We start from the raw sequence: 18,762 nt of genomic DNA on the forward strand, positions 1-18,762 counted from the left end.
TGAAGGAAAACCTCTGCATCATGTCCTACAGATACAACTTAAGCCCGAGGAGAAGAACCTAATCTCAAAGTTCTTCACGAAGACCAAAACCGAAACTAAATGTGAGTTGGGCCCAGAAGTTAAAAGTTCATCTGAAGAGTTTGCTTGCAAGGATTTATTTGAGAGCTTGAAGGAGGAAACCGATAACAAGGAGATGAAGGAACTTGCCACTAATTTTGAACATGAGAAGATTGATGTTAAACCCAAGGTTTCTACCCCAGGTAACAGTGGAGCTGAAAAATGCGGCATGAAACGGGACTATGAAGAATTTGTAACTGATTCACGGCTGCCTACCGCCATCACTGAAAAACTGTCGCCACCATGTTCTGCGAAGAAAAAAGGAAATCTTAAAAATGCAGGGGATAAACAACCAACATTGCTTTCTTATTTTGGAAGAAGCTAGAGCTGTGTCCATCCATCGGCACGGACATTTTCCTGTATATAAATATAGTAGTGAGATCAGAAATCCCCCCCTCCCCCCTTTTGGGGTGATTCTAGCATCTATTGAACCCAAAGCAGATGCTTTATAGGAAATGCTAAGCCGTTCTGTGTTGCTGCTCATGTAGCCTTTTGTAGCGAATTGACACAAACTGATGATTTGTTTTTGGCTGGAACCGCCCAAACATGCTCATGTCCGAACTCGTCCAATGCAGTTATGGAAATGGAATGTTTGTTTTTTGGGAAGGGAGATGGATTCTTGTATGATGCAAATACTACGAAGGTTTTACCACTTCGCTCGAATTATTTCGCTGTGGTGCCTTGTAGCACACTTAAGGACCCATCTATGAAAGTTCAAGGTCCATTGATCATATGATTCTTTCAAATTTCAATGGTTAGTATGCATGGAAATAAGCAGCTATCAGGGCTACCTTGTTATTATTATTTTGTACCGGTTGCATTGGTGAGAATAGAGCTTGGGGTCTCAGGTTTGTTACATTTTTCGAAACTAATCAAGCCTTGTTTGGATGCACTAGGGAATTGCATGGCAAACATTCAGTTTAAATGAGGAAATGACCAATTGGCTATTTTGATTCCCAGTATAGACAATGAGGTACCTTTCAAAAAAAGAAGAAAGTATTAGAGTTTGAGGTAGAACCTACAAATTCCAATTACATTCCTTTCTAGTCCACCTTGAAGTTATGTTACTGAAATTTGGATCCCAATCCCTCAATATTATTGCTAAGATAACTGCAAATTGCTGTTATTTCCATTTGTCTATTAATTACTGCAATCCAATTCGATGGTGCATTCAATTGTGCACCCTGAATGTTTCAGTTGCTTTGGGCTAAGCTGAATTGGGTTTGCCTAATTAGAGATAATACAGGGAACCTGATAGAGCTGATGTCCATGGAAGTTGATGCATTGTAGAGTTTTGATCTGCTGGTCTTGGTCATCTTACTGGGTTGTCCAGGTGCACCTTGTCTTTGTATCTAAGGTGACAATGAATGGGGTCATTGGAATGATTCTTGGCTTTTGTGTTATAGCTCCATTGCTATTTTCATGGTTACTGTAGATCTCGCTGTTTGGGGCCGGGGAATTCTTGTTTTAATCTATCCTTTGGTAAGGAGAAGGCTTTTATTTCCCTTTTCATGACCTCTGCAGGTCCTTTTAGGTCTTCCACTACTCCCATTAGAAAGCTGCCTTATCTGTGCTGTCTGTGGTTGCTGAACCATTTCAAGCAGTCAAAATCATTGGCTGCTTGTAAGAAAGCAAAGTTATATTCTGTATGGGCTACCCAGGTTGTGCTAGACAATCTAGATTATGCTTTGTTTGACTAGCGGTTTTGTTCCTTGTTTATTAAACATCTGGAATAGGAGTAAAGGAATATGGTATATGTGGATTCTTTTTGAATGCATAGCACTTGCCGTCCATAGGGGTTTCGTGGTGATCTTCATATTGCGGTGCCGCCATGTGGCAGTTTCTTCGCTGTTGGACTGGTATCTTGTCCGGTTTAAATATTGCCCCTGTATCTGTTTATATTCAAAGAATGTGAAGAGACGTTGAATCATATTATTGGCTTTATGTGGCTCGATTATCGAATTGCTGAGTATTTGACACCTTGGCCAGTCGATAGGGATGTCGTCATGATTGTTGATTAGTATTTTATCATCTTGTGATGCCATAAGATGTTTGAGTTCGGCCGTGGCGGCCTTGGTGATTCATCTTGTGGCCTAGGTAGTTGTGATAATTTTCTTGTCGGCCAAAAATGCCGTTGGGTTTCTATATTTGGTTGTGGTAGCCTTGTTGATTTTTCATGCAAGGCGATGCTACCACGATGGTTCATCATATGGCTTGTTTAGAGCGGTATGTTGGTTGGTTGCATAGAACTTTTAGCAATGTCATTCACATAACACATGCGTGCTTAGGTGGGTTTTGGCGGATTATCTTTACTAGCCACGCGTGCTTAGGTGGCACATCTTTTGGTGGATTATCTTTACTAGGTGGCTTTGATGCGGGTGATATGTGTGTGTGTGCGCGCGCGTGTGCGCGCGTGTCATTGTACTAGGCTTATAAAAGTAAAATATTTAATGAAAAGGATTACTAACTAGTGTCTTGTTTGGAGGTAAAATAGTCGTTGGGCATGGTTGTCTTGTTGTCGGCTTTGTGAGTCAGGTGGTCGTTTTGAAACGATGACTGTTCGTTAGGGCTGAAAGTTGGGTGGGTTCAACCCGACTAACCCGTGATCGACCTGACATTGGGTTGGGCTCGGGCAGGATGTATGGGTTCGGTCCCTGACTTGGGCTGTACAAACACCAACCGAATAAAGCTTGGGTCGGGCTTAGGTTGAGGTCTTGGGTTGCCCGATGCAACTTGAACCCGATGGATATGTAAGTTACTTATAAATTATAATTGAGTGCGGATCGTTTATGTTAAAGGCACATCAAATTCCTGTGCTGTTGAGTCTCATTGGTCCACATCATTTTCGATGACTCAAGCTAACAAGATACACCGGACTTCTTTCTCCCAAATAAATTGCATGCTACACAACATGACTTTTAAAGTAGTTGTCCTATATTTTAGATTGCTTGTTTAGAAAAAAAATGAAGTTCTTTATGATAAATAACTATATATAATTAATAAAATCATAGGTACAGAAAAAAGACGTGTATTAAAGTATAATGGTTTAATGTAATAACAAAAGTATTAGCATGTATGCACCCGACCAACCCAACCGATCCCGCTTGGGTTGGACTTGGGTTGAGAATTCCTAACCCAAGGTTGGATTGGGTTGGGTTAGGGTTGAGAATTCCTAACCCGAGGCGTGCTTTTGATTTTGTGGTGATCTTTGCATGTCTGTTGTGATAGCAGCCTGCTTTTACCTTCCGAACGGATAGCACGTATCATCTGGAGAGATTTTGCTTTCAATTTTCCTTCCGTTCATTGTATAAACTGTGGGGATTTTGTGTTGATCTTCATATGGCAGTGATACCATGTGGCGATGGCTAGACTTGATGGTATCAGGTTGGTATTTAAAAAAAAACACAATTCAAAATACAAAAAGTACCATAACCATTTTGAAAAACAACTAAAATACAAAAGTATAGCCAAAATACAGGAAGTTCATGAGGGGACCGGATCAACATTGTAGGCCCACAGTACTTAAGCTCCAATTTAAATGGGATGTTCGCTATGTAAGAATCCTATAAAGTGGGCCTTATTGATCAACGGTCTAGATTAGCCTAAAGGTTGGATAATGTGATCGGGTGCACCAGGGGGCTCCACTAGGCTGTGATACATCCAGAAATAATGTCAGGGGTGGTGTGCTACTAAGATATGCACACAGTATCCTAATGGAACTAGGATAAGCAATTAGTGTGGAGCCTTTCGAGAGAGAAGTTTTGATGGGTGGATTCAGACTTCTCTACCCTCATTAGTATAAAACAGAGCTAGGTCACCAGTCCTACACCATCGCGAGAAGTTACAAGCCCATCTCTTCTTCTCTCTAAAGGGTGTAAGGAAATGAAGACCTCGGACGAAGATCTCACACCTCCTACTTCACAGCAATGGCGGCACAAATTTGTAAGCTGTTTAACTCTTTTGATCTCCATATCCAATGCACAACAGGTCCTGTTAGCATTCTGCAAAAGAATTTTTACGCTCAATCAGTAAAAAACCCAGAAAATAATAAAGAGGAGCTGCTTTTTTCTTTTCTTCTTTCCTTCTTTCTTATAACACACGTGCCACATGGGCACTCAAACCCAGGAGTTCGTTGTTTAGCGTTTACCACTGACCAATCATCAAGACCCAAACAACCAACGGACAAACCTGATTCTTGTAGTGTTCGCCTCCATTTTTTAAGTGGTGGTGATAGCCTGAAAAGTTCATTGATCAGATGCTCTTTATCAATTTGAATTCAACCCGTTGATTTGGACTGCTAATCATTCTGTTCTTAACCATCTTTAAAAAAAAAAGTTTTATTGAAGAAGATTATAAACACATTTTCAGGCGGGTATTGCTGGAATATTTGCTTGTAGTTTTATCTCATTTTGTTGACTCGTTAGAAATCTATTTCAGGTGCTTATAGAGTCTGGTCCCACATTTCATCTGAAAGTTTCTGTGGGGGGCATTACCCATTTTTTAGTGATCAAAACAATCTGACCGTGGATGGTAGGTGTCCTAAAAAATTCAACCATCAGATGCTCCTTCCAATCTGAGTATCATTTACGCAAACAGTTTGTTATTATTTTACACATGCAAGCCATGGATCAAATGGCTAGAATCGCCTAATGGAGCACATAAAGAGGTATGACCACTCTAATGATGGGCCACACTATGGAACAAAGATCATCTATAGTTGGGCTCCACTTGTTTATTCGTCTAGTGCCATATGGTGACCTGAATATAAGGTCGAGCATGATGGATGGTCTAGATCTCTAACCAAATTTCTCTATTATAATTGGTATGGATTGTCCATTTTCCTCAGTCATCGTCGATCTCAATGGTGGTTCCACTACAAGAAAAGATCGCTTTAGCCTCGGTTCAAAACTGTGGCTAAAAATGTTAAAAACTGAGGCTAAAGCCTTTAGCCTCAGTTTTGCCTCAGTTATCCAAACCAAGGTTGAAACCCTCGTGGCTAAAGGCTTTAGCCTCAGTTTTAGCAACCGAGGCTAAAATGACTTTTATAGCCTCAGTTCCTCAAGTGAAGCTAAAAGAACATTTTTAGCTTCAGTTTTATCAAAATGAGGTTAAATCAAAATTTTAGCCTCCATTGTTTCCAACTAAGACTAAATCCAAATTTAGCCTCAAATGCCTCCAACCGAAGCTAAAACTATTTAAAACCTCGGTTCTCAGAGAACAACCGAGGCTAAAGCCTTTAGCCACGGGAGTTGTAGTATCAGTTTATGTAACTGAGGCAAAATCGAGACTAAAAATGGATTTAGCCTCTTTTGGCATCAACTGAGGCTAAATTTGGTTTTAGACCTCATTTCTCTATCAACCAAAGCTAACAATATCATAATCAACAAATGATTGAACCTGTGCATATTTCACTCATTTAACATTCATCAAGACAACAATGAGCACAATATCAACAAAACAATTAATGGTCTATTTAAAGTTTTCAAAACAAACTACAAATGTCTTCCTTTCCTAGCCTTTCACATGAACTGTTTCAGTAAGGTCCCCATTGGACCGATCAGATGTCTTCCTTTCCTAGCCACATCTTCTGGCAAGATGTCTACAACACCAACTTCATTGGCCATGATCACGTGTCCACTATGTGTGATGTAAAAGCGACTGAGGCACAATCCATTCCGATCCAATGTCGCTCCAGGATAGCGGCCATCAGTAATTGCATTTATACAATAAATATAAGTTCAAAATACTCATGTCACATGCAGAATCATTAAAGCGTGAAGCAGTTCTAACACAAACTTCACGTGATATAAGTGCAGGTCCATCCCATGGCTCAATAAGAGCTGAAAAATATTCATACAAGGCCTCAATTACAGCATAATCATTTTCAAAACTGGAAAACCTCAATTAAATAATCAGACAGTTGCCCATGTTGAAGTCGAAGACCTCGGATTGGGGCCACAGAGAGTTGAGTTCGTGTTTTAGAACCTTGCTCCAGTCATAATTATATCAACAGGAAGTTGCTGACAGTGGATATGGATTATATGAAGTTTATATCTATGAATGGCAAAGAGTCATCTGTTTTAGCTTTGCATGATTGAGATCGGGCAGAATAAAACTAGTATAACCTACATGTATATTTCGTGAGGTATTGTTCAGAATTGCTCAGGTCCAAAACTTGAGAGGTATTGTTCAGAATTGCTCAGGTCCAAAACTACTCAGAGAAAGAGTTACCAGGATCTTGAGACCAAATGCATATGATATAAAGTATAAAGAGACCACCACTGACATTACATGATATATGATCTTACACTCCTAAACACAAACAACTTTCAAATAGTTTTAGGTTACGTGATCAAGAAACTGAAAAGAGCATAAAAACCATAGACAATATAAATGATTTAAGATCCAGAGTGTACCATATAACAGAGGTACAATTGATCTATTCCATTAGACTCCAATTGCTCTTACCCACATAACAGAGGTACAGAAACCCAATCATCCTTGACACAACCTATCAAACGGGGCTGTAGTACAAAAAGGAGCTAGCATCTATCAAAATGAAAAACATCCTGCAGTTTGTAGCAGTCATAGGAAACAAAGGATGTTGCCTATCTACATCAGAAATACTTACAAATCAAAGTGTCCAACAGCCCTACGTAACGACTATTTCAGCTATAATCACCTTGCAAATCAATGCGATTCCTATTAAAAAACAAAAGGATACTGACTATCATTGAGTCGAGGATCATGCAATTCCTATTAAAAAACAAGGATTGAAAATTGAAATAAGCATATTATAATGTCCTTGACTGACCATTAATACACCAACGACCTTCTCAAGTGCTTCGCTAAGTTCTTTTTCATGCTCCTATTTATAATTTAAAAAAAAAAAATCACATCAATTGCAAAAGATATGATCTTGAATATCCAATTTTTTAAATCCAATGTGCGAGACCATTAATAAAGCAATAGGGAATTATGGTATGGATGGGTATTGAAAAGGAGAAAGTTACCCCAATGATTAGTTTCACCTTCTCCACTTGAGATGGATTAGGATGCTTTCGAAGGACCGTCTCAACCTGATACATATGATTCTAGTTGCCATGAGAAGAAGGGCTTCTCTTCTTTCTTCATTTTCAAAAAAAAAAAAATTTATTTATAAAAATTTGAGACGGAAACAACTAAAAATGGAAAATAATACAATACAGAAAGCAAAGCTAATGATTTAGATAGTAAAATATGAAGAATGAAATATATGATTTGATAAAAAGGCGAAACAAAAATAGGTATAATGCTCACGAAACTTCATGAGTCAGTTAAAAGCACAGCAAATCAACTTGTTTAAGTCAAGTTTTGGGCAGAACTGGGGGCTTTCTAAAATCCCAAGTAGAAAAATATTAAATGACATATTGGATTGTTACATTTAAAAAACTAAAGTATATTAAATGATAGAGAAAAAGAAACACACTGAAATCTATTACATGGATGTAAAGAAACACAATGAAATCTATTACATGGATGGTGGGTACAACATTACATGTGAAGTAAGCCTCATAATGTTATAATTCCTATAAATTGAATAAAGAGAAACCGAAAGTAGTTTAATGTGAACGGAGAAGAAGCACATGACATTTAAGACTAACATGAATACTAGTGCCTCAAATAACACATTAACGATAATCCAGAATAAGATGGAAACTAGTACATCAAACAACCGAACTAAGCTACAAATTCTAGCTAATCCAAGGTGGCTGGATACGGAAATGATTCTGTAAGGCTATGTATGGATACACAAATGATTTGAATTGCAAACGCTCATCTAATCTATAAATGAGAAAATTGTAACTAATGTGCTGAGTTTAGTTCACTCTCAATTCAAATTGAAATACCGACTATACTGAGACTGTGTTTGAATACACAACTGATAAACACATCGAATCAAGAAACTACTATTTTCGAACTAATTCCATGGGTTTAGTTTGCTATCAATTTAATTCCTCACACTGATTTTCTAAGGATGAATTTGGAACTTTAGATATGCAACTAAGTGGAATTACAAATGCTCACCCAATCAAGATTGATTGATGCTTTTATCTTCCATAATCATGTAGATCTTGCTCATCTGGATGATATTTTTTCCCCTTTAAATATCTTAGAGCCGATCTTTTGTGTTGCCTTGCAAACTTTACAGGTTTCTTATTATTTTAAAGATCCCGATGTCACAGACATAGTGATTTTCAAGGCTCCTCCTGCCCTGTAGGTATGTTTTTTTAATTCTCATACTACAATACATCTTAAGTAGCAGTTGTTGCCAATGGAATGATATGCATGACTAGGACCCTATAATTATGATCATGATACCACTATGTGCAGGAAAAGGGTTTCAATTCAAGTGATGTCTTTATCAAAAGAGTTGTCGCCAAGGCAGGGGACTATGTCGAAGTGAGTTTCCCCTCCAGCTATTTTTTTAAATTACTTTCATTGATCAAGAATGATTCAATATGCATTTGATTCTGTACTTCACTTTCATCCTGTTTTATTTATTTATTTATTTAATTTTATTTTTACTGAAGTGAGGCATGGCCTGCATGGCAAGTATGATACTCCAACATTACCATGAATGCAAGCCAATGCCCTACATATCTACAAAATACGAAAACAGAAGTGCGAAAATTTTCCATTACAAAACATCTCATACAGTTTCTTGTCAGAAAATGAATCAACATAATGCCAGCAACTCAAACACCATGAAAATTAATTATCAATAACTTGCATTGGAAATTTAAAAGCTGACATCAACTCATAATAGTCCTCCCAACCAAACCCAAAGCAGTAAAATTGAAGTTACAAGCAGACATCAAGAATTTACTTGGTTTCTCATACATACAAAAAATTGTCATACAGAAAACGTTCTTCACAAGTTGGATTCAAAAATTCAACTTCAAATAATTGACAAAAATAGGCCAGTATAGCATAATACAACCGAGGCATTACTTTCCACAGAAACTTTGTGCAAAACAAGGATGTGTAGATTAAAGATAATGTATATGCACTTAAAATCATCGGCAATTTCTTTACCTGAAAATCCATTGCTGCTGAGATCCAGTTCTTCCAGCTGCATGGAACTCCCAAAGAGCTCAGGTGGTATAGATCCATCAAGCAGATTGTTACCAACCCACAAAACCCGAAGGGATAGCAATGGATGAAACGAAGGAAGCTTCCCTCTGATCTGATTTTGACTCACATCCAATATTTCCAAGTTCTGAAATATCTGCATCGAACAATCCTTAAAAGACTCCCCATCCAGCCCATTGTGACTCAAATTCAAATACCGAAAAGTATTTACTAAGATGGAAACATTCTGTGGATCCAATGAAAGCCCTCCATTGAAGTGATTACCACTGATATCGACATATTTCGTATTCTAAAGCTCAGACAACAGAATCCTGACATCACTGGCAATCCCATTTGAATGCAAATCCAGAAACTTCAGCTGCTGGAGATTCTGGATTCCGCTCGGGATCCATCCAGTGAAATTATTCAATGATAGATTGAGATACCCCAGATTTTCCCGACAATATCCCAAGAAAAACCTCAAATTTCAAAATCCGCCGAGAAATTGCCAAGAACAAGATTTGTCACATTGATCCTACATCTACAATATCCCCCTTCTAATCTATGCATGTCTGGAATTACTTTAGATCTGAAGGAATCACTAAAATCAACGCTACAATGGTTCCATCCCTTCGAGATCCACAAAAAAAAAAAAAAAAATTACCGATCGAGATTTTCTTCATCTAAAAAAATAACTGATCTGAATTTCTTCTCCACGTTTTCTACATGGAGTAGGGCGAGATTCGCAGAGTAAGTAATCAAACAGAGAGATTCAAAACCGGAAAGAGAAAAGAGAAATCGAGAAAGATCTCTACAGAAGAAACTGAAATCCTAAGCTAGAAATTCCATCGTTGGAGGTAATTGAAGGAATTTACAGAGGAAAATTAGAAATTCCACATACCTTCAACGCCATTTCTCTCCTTTCTTCTCTTCCGCTCAACGAAGATGAAACTCTAGTAGCGGAAATGACACGTAAGTGTCTGTTGGTAGATTGCAAACACACCCCTCCTTTTCTCTTATTTACTGAATTACCATTGATCCGCGCCCCTCGTGAGTACAACGTTTCATGTGCACTCGCTCCATAAGCGGACTAAAGGAGCACCTAAGAACGATCTGAGCCGTTCACAATCGATGAGAAATGAGTTGATTCCATTTGATCATAAATGGTCCACTCTCGTGCAAAAATTATGAATGATTGAGAGTAGACTTTTGGCCTCAGTTACTCACCAACTGAGACAAAAGGGCAGCCTTTTGGCCTCAGTTGCTCACCAACCGAGGCAAAATGGCCGACTTTTAGCCTTGGTTGCTTACCAACTAAGGCAAAAGGGCATACTTTTGGCCTCACTTTCTCACCAACCCAGACAAAAGGGTAAACTTTTAGCCTTGGTTGCTCACCAACCAACCGAGCAAAAGAGCATACTTTTAGCCTCGGTTGCTTATCAATCAAGATAAAATGGCAGACTTTTGGCCTCAGTTGCTCACCAACCGAGGCAAAATGGTAGACTTTTGGCCTCAGTTTCTCACCAACTGAGGCAAAATGACAGATTTTATGCCTCGGTTGCTTACCAACTGAGATAAAAGGGCAGACTTTTGGCCTCAGTTGCTCACCAACCGAGGCAAAAGGGCAGACTTTTGGTCTCAGTTGCTCACTAACTGAGGCAAAAGGGCAGACTTTTAGCCTCAATTTCTCACCAACTGAGGCAAAAGGGCAGATTTTTGGCCTAAGTTGCTCACCAACCGAGGCAAAAGGATAGACTTTTGGCCTTAGTTGCTCACCAACCGAGGCAAAAGGATAGACTTTTGGCCTTAGTTGCTCACCAACCGAGGCAAAAGGATAGACTTTTGGCCTCAATTGCTCACCAACCGAGGCAAAAGGGCAGACTTTTAGCCTTAGTTTCTCACCAACCGAAGTAAAAGGACAGACTTTTAGCCTAAGTTGCTAAGCAACTGACGCAAAAGGGTAGACTTTTGGCCTCAGTTACTCACTAACCGAGGCAAAATGACAGACTTTTAGCCTTAATTTCTCACCAACCGAGGCAAAAGGGTAGGGTTTTAGCCTCAGTTGTTCACCAACCGAGGCAAAAGGGCAGACTTTTAGCCTTAGTTACTCACTAACCGAGGCAAAAGAGTAGACTTTTGGCCTCAATTGCTCACCAACCGAGGCAAAAGGAAAGACTTTTGGCCTCAGTTTCTCACCAACCGAGGCAAAAAATGAACTTTTAACCTCAGTTCCTTTACAACCGTGGGTAAAAAGCACATTTAGCCTCATTTTTTTTGAATTGAGGCTAAAAAATTGAGGCGAAAGGCCTACTTTCTTGTAGTGTTCTCAAATGATAGACAACTCATATCGTGTATAAGAGGGGTGATTGATTCAAATTAGGCTTAAATGATGGACAATTATTAGATGTTTCTATATTATGATAAAATGGATCATTGATTTCTCATCCATTTCACAACCAACGATTAGATGATTTGGATTATCCAATCAAATTAATTTTTTAGGAGAGGTTTTACTTTGACACTGGAAAGAGCATGAAAAAGTGAAGAAAAAGATTACCGTCTTTTTCAAAAAATCAAAACCTTGAATTCACAATGTAGTTCTTAAGTCCACAGAAAATAATAAGAAAGATTACCAAAAATATTGAAATTCAAAGCTTAATAGAAGCCTTAATTCAACTTGAATAGAACCATACCAAAAATAGTAAGTTTTTTTTCTTTCTAAAAATAAAGTCCTAAATTAGCCTTATTAGGGCATTCCTCGTAAATTACAATCAACCGATGAAAAAGATGGGAATCTAATAGTATAAAAAAAATGACAAAAATTGAAATTATTAAAAATAGTAAAATTTTCCTCAAATCCCATTTTTGAACTGAAAGGGTGCGTTTTCTCATGAAAGGGACGAATGCGACTCACATATGTGGGTCAATTGACCTAAAAATGGCCCATTACGGTAAAGATTGATAGGTTATGCATCCCGTAATGATACCCAAATTATAAGTTATGGTTAATTTATGGTTTGCTCTTCAAACAACGATTTCTCCCTGTCCGAAATGAATTTCTTCAAATCGAATGCGTCTACAGCCCAGTTACGTCATGCCCTACGTAGGAGTAGACATGGATATAACGAACTACTTCCACTTCCGTTTGACCTTCTTTTGGTCTAGCAATGCTACGAATGTATTTGTGCCTCATCCTACATTAGTTTCCTCCACTTGGCAAAAATTCGTCTTCGTGTCATTTAATGGACTTGGCTCATGATACTCATATAGATCTGCCACATTAAACATCCGCAAATATGTAGGTCCAAATTAAGGAAAATCAACGACATATGCATTATTATTGATCTTCTTAAGTATTGGAACAGGGCTTATCTTCTTATTTCTCAGCTTGTTATACCCCAGTTGGAAACCTCTCATTGCACATGTGCACTAATACATTATCCCCTACTTCAAACACCTTAAGCCAATGTTTAGTAGCATCTTCCTTGACATTCGATTCATGTAACTTTTCCTGAACATTGACATGCACTGTTACAATATGGTCTACCATATTTTCTGCCACAACACTCATACCTAATAACTTAAGCAAAGGGTGTAACGACCTTGAAATTGCTGTGCTAATCTTTCCTTAAGTAGTTGTTTTGGGGTAATTAGCGCTTTACTCGATTGCTTGTGAAATCCGCATCAATCACTTTAAATTGTATCTGCATGGCTCAAAACGTGTAGATTAGTGAGCGCTACGTTACTCTGAAATCTGGGATCCATTGCTAAATCCAGTTGTTCTGGAGAATTTTTGGAAGATCTGGATCGGACCTGGACCGCGTGTCGAAAGTCTGATGGCGATGACCTTAGGCTGTTGCGGTCACCGAGTTGGGCTTGATCTTCACCTCGAAAATCAAGTCGATCCGATGTTCTGGGTCGATTTGCTTGAGTTCAGAGTGAAGAGTGTGAGAACGGTTGGAATTTAGTAAGCTTTTATTGAAATCTGAGTCGCGTCGCTTGCGCGACGATTTTAAGCTATCTGACCGTTGGATTCTGACCCAATTTCACCCTCTGATCAGGATGGTTGGCCCAGGCATATCCTAGTGCTTGTGGACCTGATCGAGTTTCCGTGACCGTTGAATTGAGTGTGGTCCGCCACGGCTGATCTGAAGAGCCGGTCGGTATGAAATCTCAGCTTGACCTAGATCCATGGTCAATGAGCTTAAGTCCGACCTTTCGTGATTATAGGCCCACCAGAAGTGCTTCGTTGGATCGAGAAAGGCTTACTTTGGTTATAACCTAAGTATACCTTGACCCTGGGGTTATTTCCATCATTTTAAGGCCTATTTATAGTCCTTAAACCCTAGCTCTCATTTCCATACGAATTTTCTCTAACCCTAGCTTGGAAAGAGAGTGGAAAAGAGAGAGAAAGTGAGAGAGATAAGTTGGTGAATCATCTTGATTCTTCCTTGTTCTTCTTCATCTTCGAACCTTCACTTTGAATCGTTCTTCTGACGATTCTGAGTTCCTTTGGGGTAAGTTAACCTAACCCTAACCTGTGTTAGAGCTTAGATTAGACTTGGTGTTGTTGTATCTCATTTCTATCCTTATTTTAGGGTATTCTAGCGCCGTTGACGAAGACAACTCGTCCAAATCAGCTCGGCGGTTCTTTCTTCGCTTAAGGTGCGGACTTTAAGTGTATAGGTTATGGTTTTCAAGGCTTTCAATCCCAGTTAGTGATTTATTCTTGCTATGGATGAGATTTCACATGTCGAATGTCATGTTTACATTGCTTTTCTGATATGCATGTGCTATATTGAGATTTGTGTATTCTATGTGTATTTATAAAGTACCGTATACGTATAAAATACGCACTTGTGTTTGCCATGATTATTTGTCATGTATGTATGCTAGATGCATGTATGACGACTCCTTGGTAAAAGGAATTGTCTAAGTGCATGTATTTCAACATGCGTCATGTATGTTGTTCCATGTATGCTAAGTGTTTGTAGAAATGCATGAATGATCTAAGTGTAACTTATTACACTTGTTGCGGGCGTTGAGAAGTGATTCTCAATACTCCTATGGATGCGCATGTTTTCCTTTATGCAGTTACATTCCAAGTTATTTAAATTCAAGCATCTCCTATGCTTACATTTATGTTAAGTTGATATTCTTCAGATGTGTATGTACCATGATTTGAGCTGTTGATCTATTACTGTTTTACATTCCATATGAATATCTGTAGCAGTGTAAAGTGTTTGGGACTATGCCTTAGTCTAGGAAATCGGTAATTGACCCTTTGAATCGTGGTTGAGATTGCTTTCGCCACGTAAGACGTATTAGACGAATCCGAGTCGTATTAGAGTTGTCGGCAGTGGTTTTGTCACGCGGAGTGTTTGCGCACTCTATGCCGCTCAATTCAACGTGCGCTCGTGCTAGTCGAGTTCGTTAAGTAACCCGATTGTCCGATGTATGTTAACCATGTATGGACGCTACTGCTTGAATCTAGGGTACCGAACTTACCAGTGAAATCCTAATAACCATGGTACCTGATCCGCTAAGACTCATGAGCCGGACATGGTGGTATGGGACACCGTGGTCGAGCTGTCGGCCTACGCTGGGGTGACGAGCCTCCCCGTAGTGACCAGTGAGCAACTAAACTCGTGAGCCGATTATGGTGGTATGGGACACTATATTCATGCTGTCGGCCTACATTGATTGGTGACGAGCCCTTTGTAGTGACCTCGAGCATACCTGGATACCGCAAGGAGGTGACGAGCCGATCTGTGGTAGTAAGGGCATGAAAGGCGTGCATTGATTGGTGACGAGCCCTTTGCTACGACCTCAATTATATGATCGTATGAGATATCTAGGATTGACGACCCTAGTATGGATCACTGTTTGGATGGTGATATGAGGAAGGTATCTTAGCTTCCCAATCCTGTTGTGTGAAATGGACTAATAACAACTTGGTAATCATATCCATGCACCGCATTTGCATGTGCTTTGTAGATGTGGCGCACTTTGAGGCGATGTCATGCGTAACGTAAGATGAAGACGGCCGAGGGTGTACGCGTGAGGGCACGCATCATATTGCATTCATACTTGCATTAACAAGAGTACTTAGGATTTAATTACTTATTCTGCTTTATCATTATGTTTGATTGAACCGATAACATGTTAACCAGTGCCTTATTGTTCCACGAGTTGATCACTCACTCCCACGTTTCTGGGGTGGTGTTACACACCCACCAGACTCTGTCTTAGGCTCTGATGTTGCAGATGTGGATGCGACGTCTGAGGCAGAGCGGGAGCTGGATGACGACGAGGCTGCCTTCTCCTATATGCAGTTTTCAGACGGGTTCTAGTGAGCCTCGGTCTGATGCGCGGGATTTCTGGGATATATTTTGGGGACTGAAATGATGTAACTTGATACTTAAATTTTGATAAATAACACTTTCACATGATCTGGATTGTATATGTAATTCAGGGATTTACACTTGTACACATTTTACTATAAGTCTTCCGCTTGCTTTATTCACTTGTCCCTGAATCATATCTGTGTTTGGCTTAATCTATTCCATGTTTTATGCACTAATACAGTCAACATACATCCATCATTAAATATGTTGCATAAGTGATGTTTTGGAACTCGGGAGCTGAGTTATGCTCGACCCCCGAATTTCAGGGCGTTACAAGTTGGTATCAGAGCATGATCTGGATTAAACCGGACCTGGGTCATGGTCACACACCGTACGTTGTCGCCACTTTAGTGTATTTGGGTGCGGGTCTAACATCGCTTTGTGTTTGTGCTCCGTAGCTTCTATCGGTGAAAGTTTCTTGAAAACCTTTGTCGAGATCGAGTCTGTACTCCTACCTGATCACACACAGCGACCCGAAACCTTTCCCAGACCCTCTATTAAGGAGTATAGATGGTCTATCTTCCCTTTTTCATCTTTAAACCTTCCAGAAATCGCTATTTGAATCAGATTTCTGTCAGAATGACCCGATAGGCCTCAAACTACGCAAGGGGCCATTTGGGGCATTTCCAGTGGGGCCCAGGGGGGGAACCACTCATTTTGGACCAAGGGGGACCAGGAGGGCCTCGCCAAATCGGTGAGGCATCGCCGATATGTCCAGAGACCGGCGATGCCATCGCCGGTTCAGCAAGGGATCGCCGGTCAGCGGGCTTGGCGGGCCGGGCCGACGCGGGCCGATCGTCCATAGGCCTTGTGTGGCCCACCCCTCCACGGTTTTCATTTTAAAACCCTTCCTTTTACCTATTTCCTTCACAAAACCCACCCTCAAGCTTTCCTTTTCTTCCAAAACCTCTCCAAACTCTCTCAAATCTCTCCCAAATCTTCATCTTCCTCCCATTTTCGTGCAAACCCATCACCCCATTCTCAAATCTTTCATTCCATTGCTGATTTCTTCTTTTTCTCTTCTCATTTGAGCCCTTTCATTCCCTATTTGGCTAATAGTTGTGTGGAAGCTTCACCATCTTCCTATTTCTCTCTTTCTCTCATTTCTCATGGCCCTCTTTGAGATTGTGACGGCCATCTTTTCCATTTCTTCCCTTCTTTCCTTGATGGGGAAGAAGAGAGCGCCCGTGGATGAAGCCGGGCCGAGCCGCCCAACCCGTGTACGGAGGCCGAGAGGTGCCACCGCTAGCACGTCCGCCACGCGCGAGTTTCAGACGAAGCGGGACCTCGATCCTCGAGCTCCTGTCAGTAGGACCTTGTTGGCGAAATTGTCACATGGAGTCTATGAGGGGCGTAGAGTCCTTTTTGAGGCTCATGTTGATCCGCGGCTCTTTGGTGAGTTCTTCTTGTTGGAGCGCCTTGAAGGGGCTAGTTGGGGTCCCTTGTTCGAAGGCGAGTATCACGCGAATGCTAGCACTGTTCGGGCCTTCTATGCCAACATTCTGGAGCCTTCGCTGGATCCTCTGCAGTTTAAGATTCCCTGTGGTAGCGGTCGAGTTGGTATTGTCAATGTTGCTTTGATATCCCGACTCTTGAAGGTGCCACTTGGGGAAGTGCATGCCAGCAAGAAGAATGTGGATAGTGTGCGCGAGAGGGATCGTCGCACCCGATTCCTGTGTGGTCGTCTGGTTGAATGGCAACCGAATAGGAGTCTTCTGGCTTCTTTCATGACGGAGGACTTCCGTTTGCTTCACCACATCTTTACGTTCAATGTATATCCAAGGTGGAGCAACCGCAGCGAGTGTACGCGCCTGATGGTGGATTTCCTATATCAGGTAGGGTAGGATGCGAAGTTGTGTGTGCCCACGTACGTCCTGCGTCAGATTATTCTCATCGCTCGTTCGAGTAGAAGGACCGAGTCTCTTCCCTTTGGCCGCCTCATTTGCAAGATCGCACATGAGTTTGGCTATAGGCTTGGAGCTGAGAAGCCGGTCCCTGTTCGCTATATCAATTTGAGGACTCTCAAGCTGATGGAGGTTGGTTCTGGTCGGCTTGCCTCAGAGGGTGAGGCCGGGTCTGAGAGTGGTGATGATGAGAGTTATGCTGAAGGCGGTGCGGAGTCTGGGGAAGAAGCAGAGCAAGGCGAGGAAGAGATTGAGGCACAGGATTCGAGCGATAGCTCTCCTCCTGTGGTGCCAGAGCAGGGCGCAGAGCAGACTGCCAGAGATGCCCATCTTATACGGCTTGAAGAAGGGCAAGCTGCTTTATGCCAGGAGATGGTTGATCTTCGAGGCTTTGTTAAGCATAAGCTTAAGAAGATGTCTCTGACTTTGAAGTCTATCCTGTGTTGCTTGTAGGATAAGGGTGCTCCGCCTCCATCTCCTGATTCCGACGAGTAGCATCGTCGTGGCCGTCTTTGCTTTGTTGTGTTTTTCTTTCTGTGTGTAGCCGTTGTTGGCTTGTAGTTGGAGTTGTTGTAGTTGTTGTAGCTGTTAGTGGTTGTAGTTGTTGTGGTTGTTTGAAGTGTTAGATGTTGTTGTTTTCATGCTTCCCTAGTCGTGATTCATGTATTGCTGCACTACTTGTATTGCGACGATTTTGATTAATGGAATGCATGTTGTTTGTTTTTGGAGTTGTGTTGTGATTGATCATGGAAGTGGATCGATCCGTGTTGATTTGCTAGTCGCACCGCTTTATCACTACGATGTTATTATGGGTATGGATTGGCTCACGAGGATGCGAGCTGAGATTGATTATGAAGCGAGATCAGTGACGATCCATGGACCTGAGGGCGAGACTGTTACTTTCCCAGTTCAGGTCAGTTACCCTATTCGTATTAATTTTTATTCTTCTCTATTGGAGAGTTCGGCCGAGTCGGCGTTGGTTAGTACGCCGGTAGTTCAGGAGTTTGAAGATGTGTTTGAGTCGATTCCTGGATTACCTCCTCAGCGTGAGATTGATTTTGCTATCAATCTTATGCCTGGTGCGGCGCCCATTTCTTTACCCACCTATCGGATGCCTCCGAGTGAAATGGAGGAGTTGAGGAAGCAGATAGATGGCTTGCTGGAATTGGGTTTTATTCGGCCCAGTGTGTCTCCTTGGGGAGCACCTGTTTTGTTTGTGA

The 18,762-nt window shown here is 40.9% G+C and overlaps 1 protein-coding gene and 1 long non-coding RNA gene across 6 annotated transcripts in view; one reads left to right on the forward strand and one right to left on the reverse strand.

Annotated features, from left to right (window-relative positions):
- LOC131239712 (uncharacterized) overlaps window positions 1-848 on the forward strand; it is a 41,407-nt gene extending 40,559 nt beyond the window's left edge. For both annotated transcript variants that reach the window (XM_058237550.1, XM_058237551.1), the window contains one exon: window positions 32-848. In XM_058237550.1, coding sequence (XP_058093533.1) covers window positions 32-442 — 411 coding nt within the window. In that variant the 3' untranslated portion in view covers window positions 443-848. The remainder of the gene's footprint in view (window positions 1-31) is intronic.
- A 4,646-nt stretch (window positions 849-5,494) lies between these two features.
- LOC131239713 (uncharacterized) lies at window positions 5,495-10,176 on the reverse strand. 4 transcript variants are annotated; one of them, XR_009168340.1, is made up of 4 exons: window positions 10,133-10,176; window positions 7,131-7,196; window positions 6,928-6,985; window positions 5,495-6,819 (listed from the first exon to the last, which is right to left on the reverse strand). It is a non-coding gene; the product is annotated as an uncharacterized LOC131239713 (long non-coding RNA). The 4 variants fall into 4 exon arrangements; XR_009168339.1 differs by lacking the exon at window positions 10,133-10,176 and adding an exon at window positions 9,196-9,675; XR_009168342.1 differs by lacking the exons at window positions 7,131-7,196; window positions 10,133-10,176 and adding an exon at window positions 9,196-9,675.
- Window positions 10,177-18,762: the final 8,586 nt, after the last annotated feature.

Source organism: Magnolia sinica, chromosome 3, assembly GCF_029962835.1.
Source record: "Magnolia sinica isolate HGM2019 chromosome 3, MsV1, whole genome shotgun sequence".
NCBI classification, from domain to species: Eukaryota; Viridiplantae; Streptophyta; class Magnoliopsida; order Magnoliales; family Magnoliaceae; genus Magnolia; species Magnolia sinica.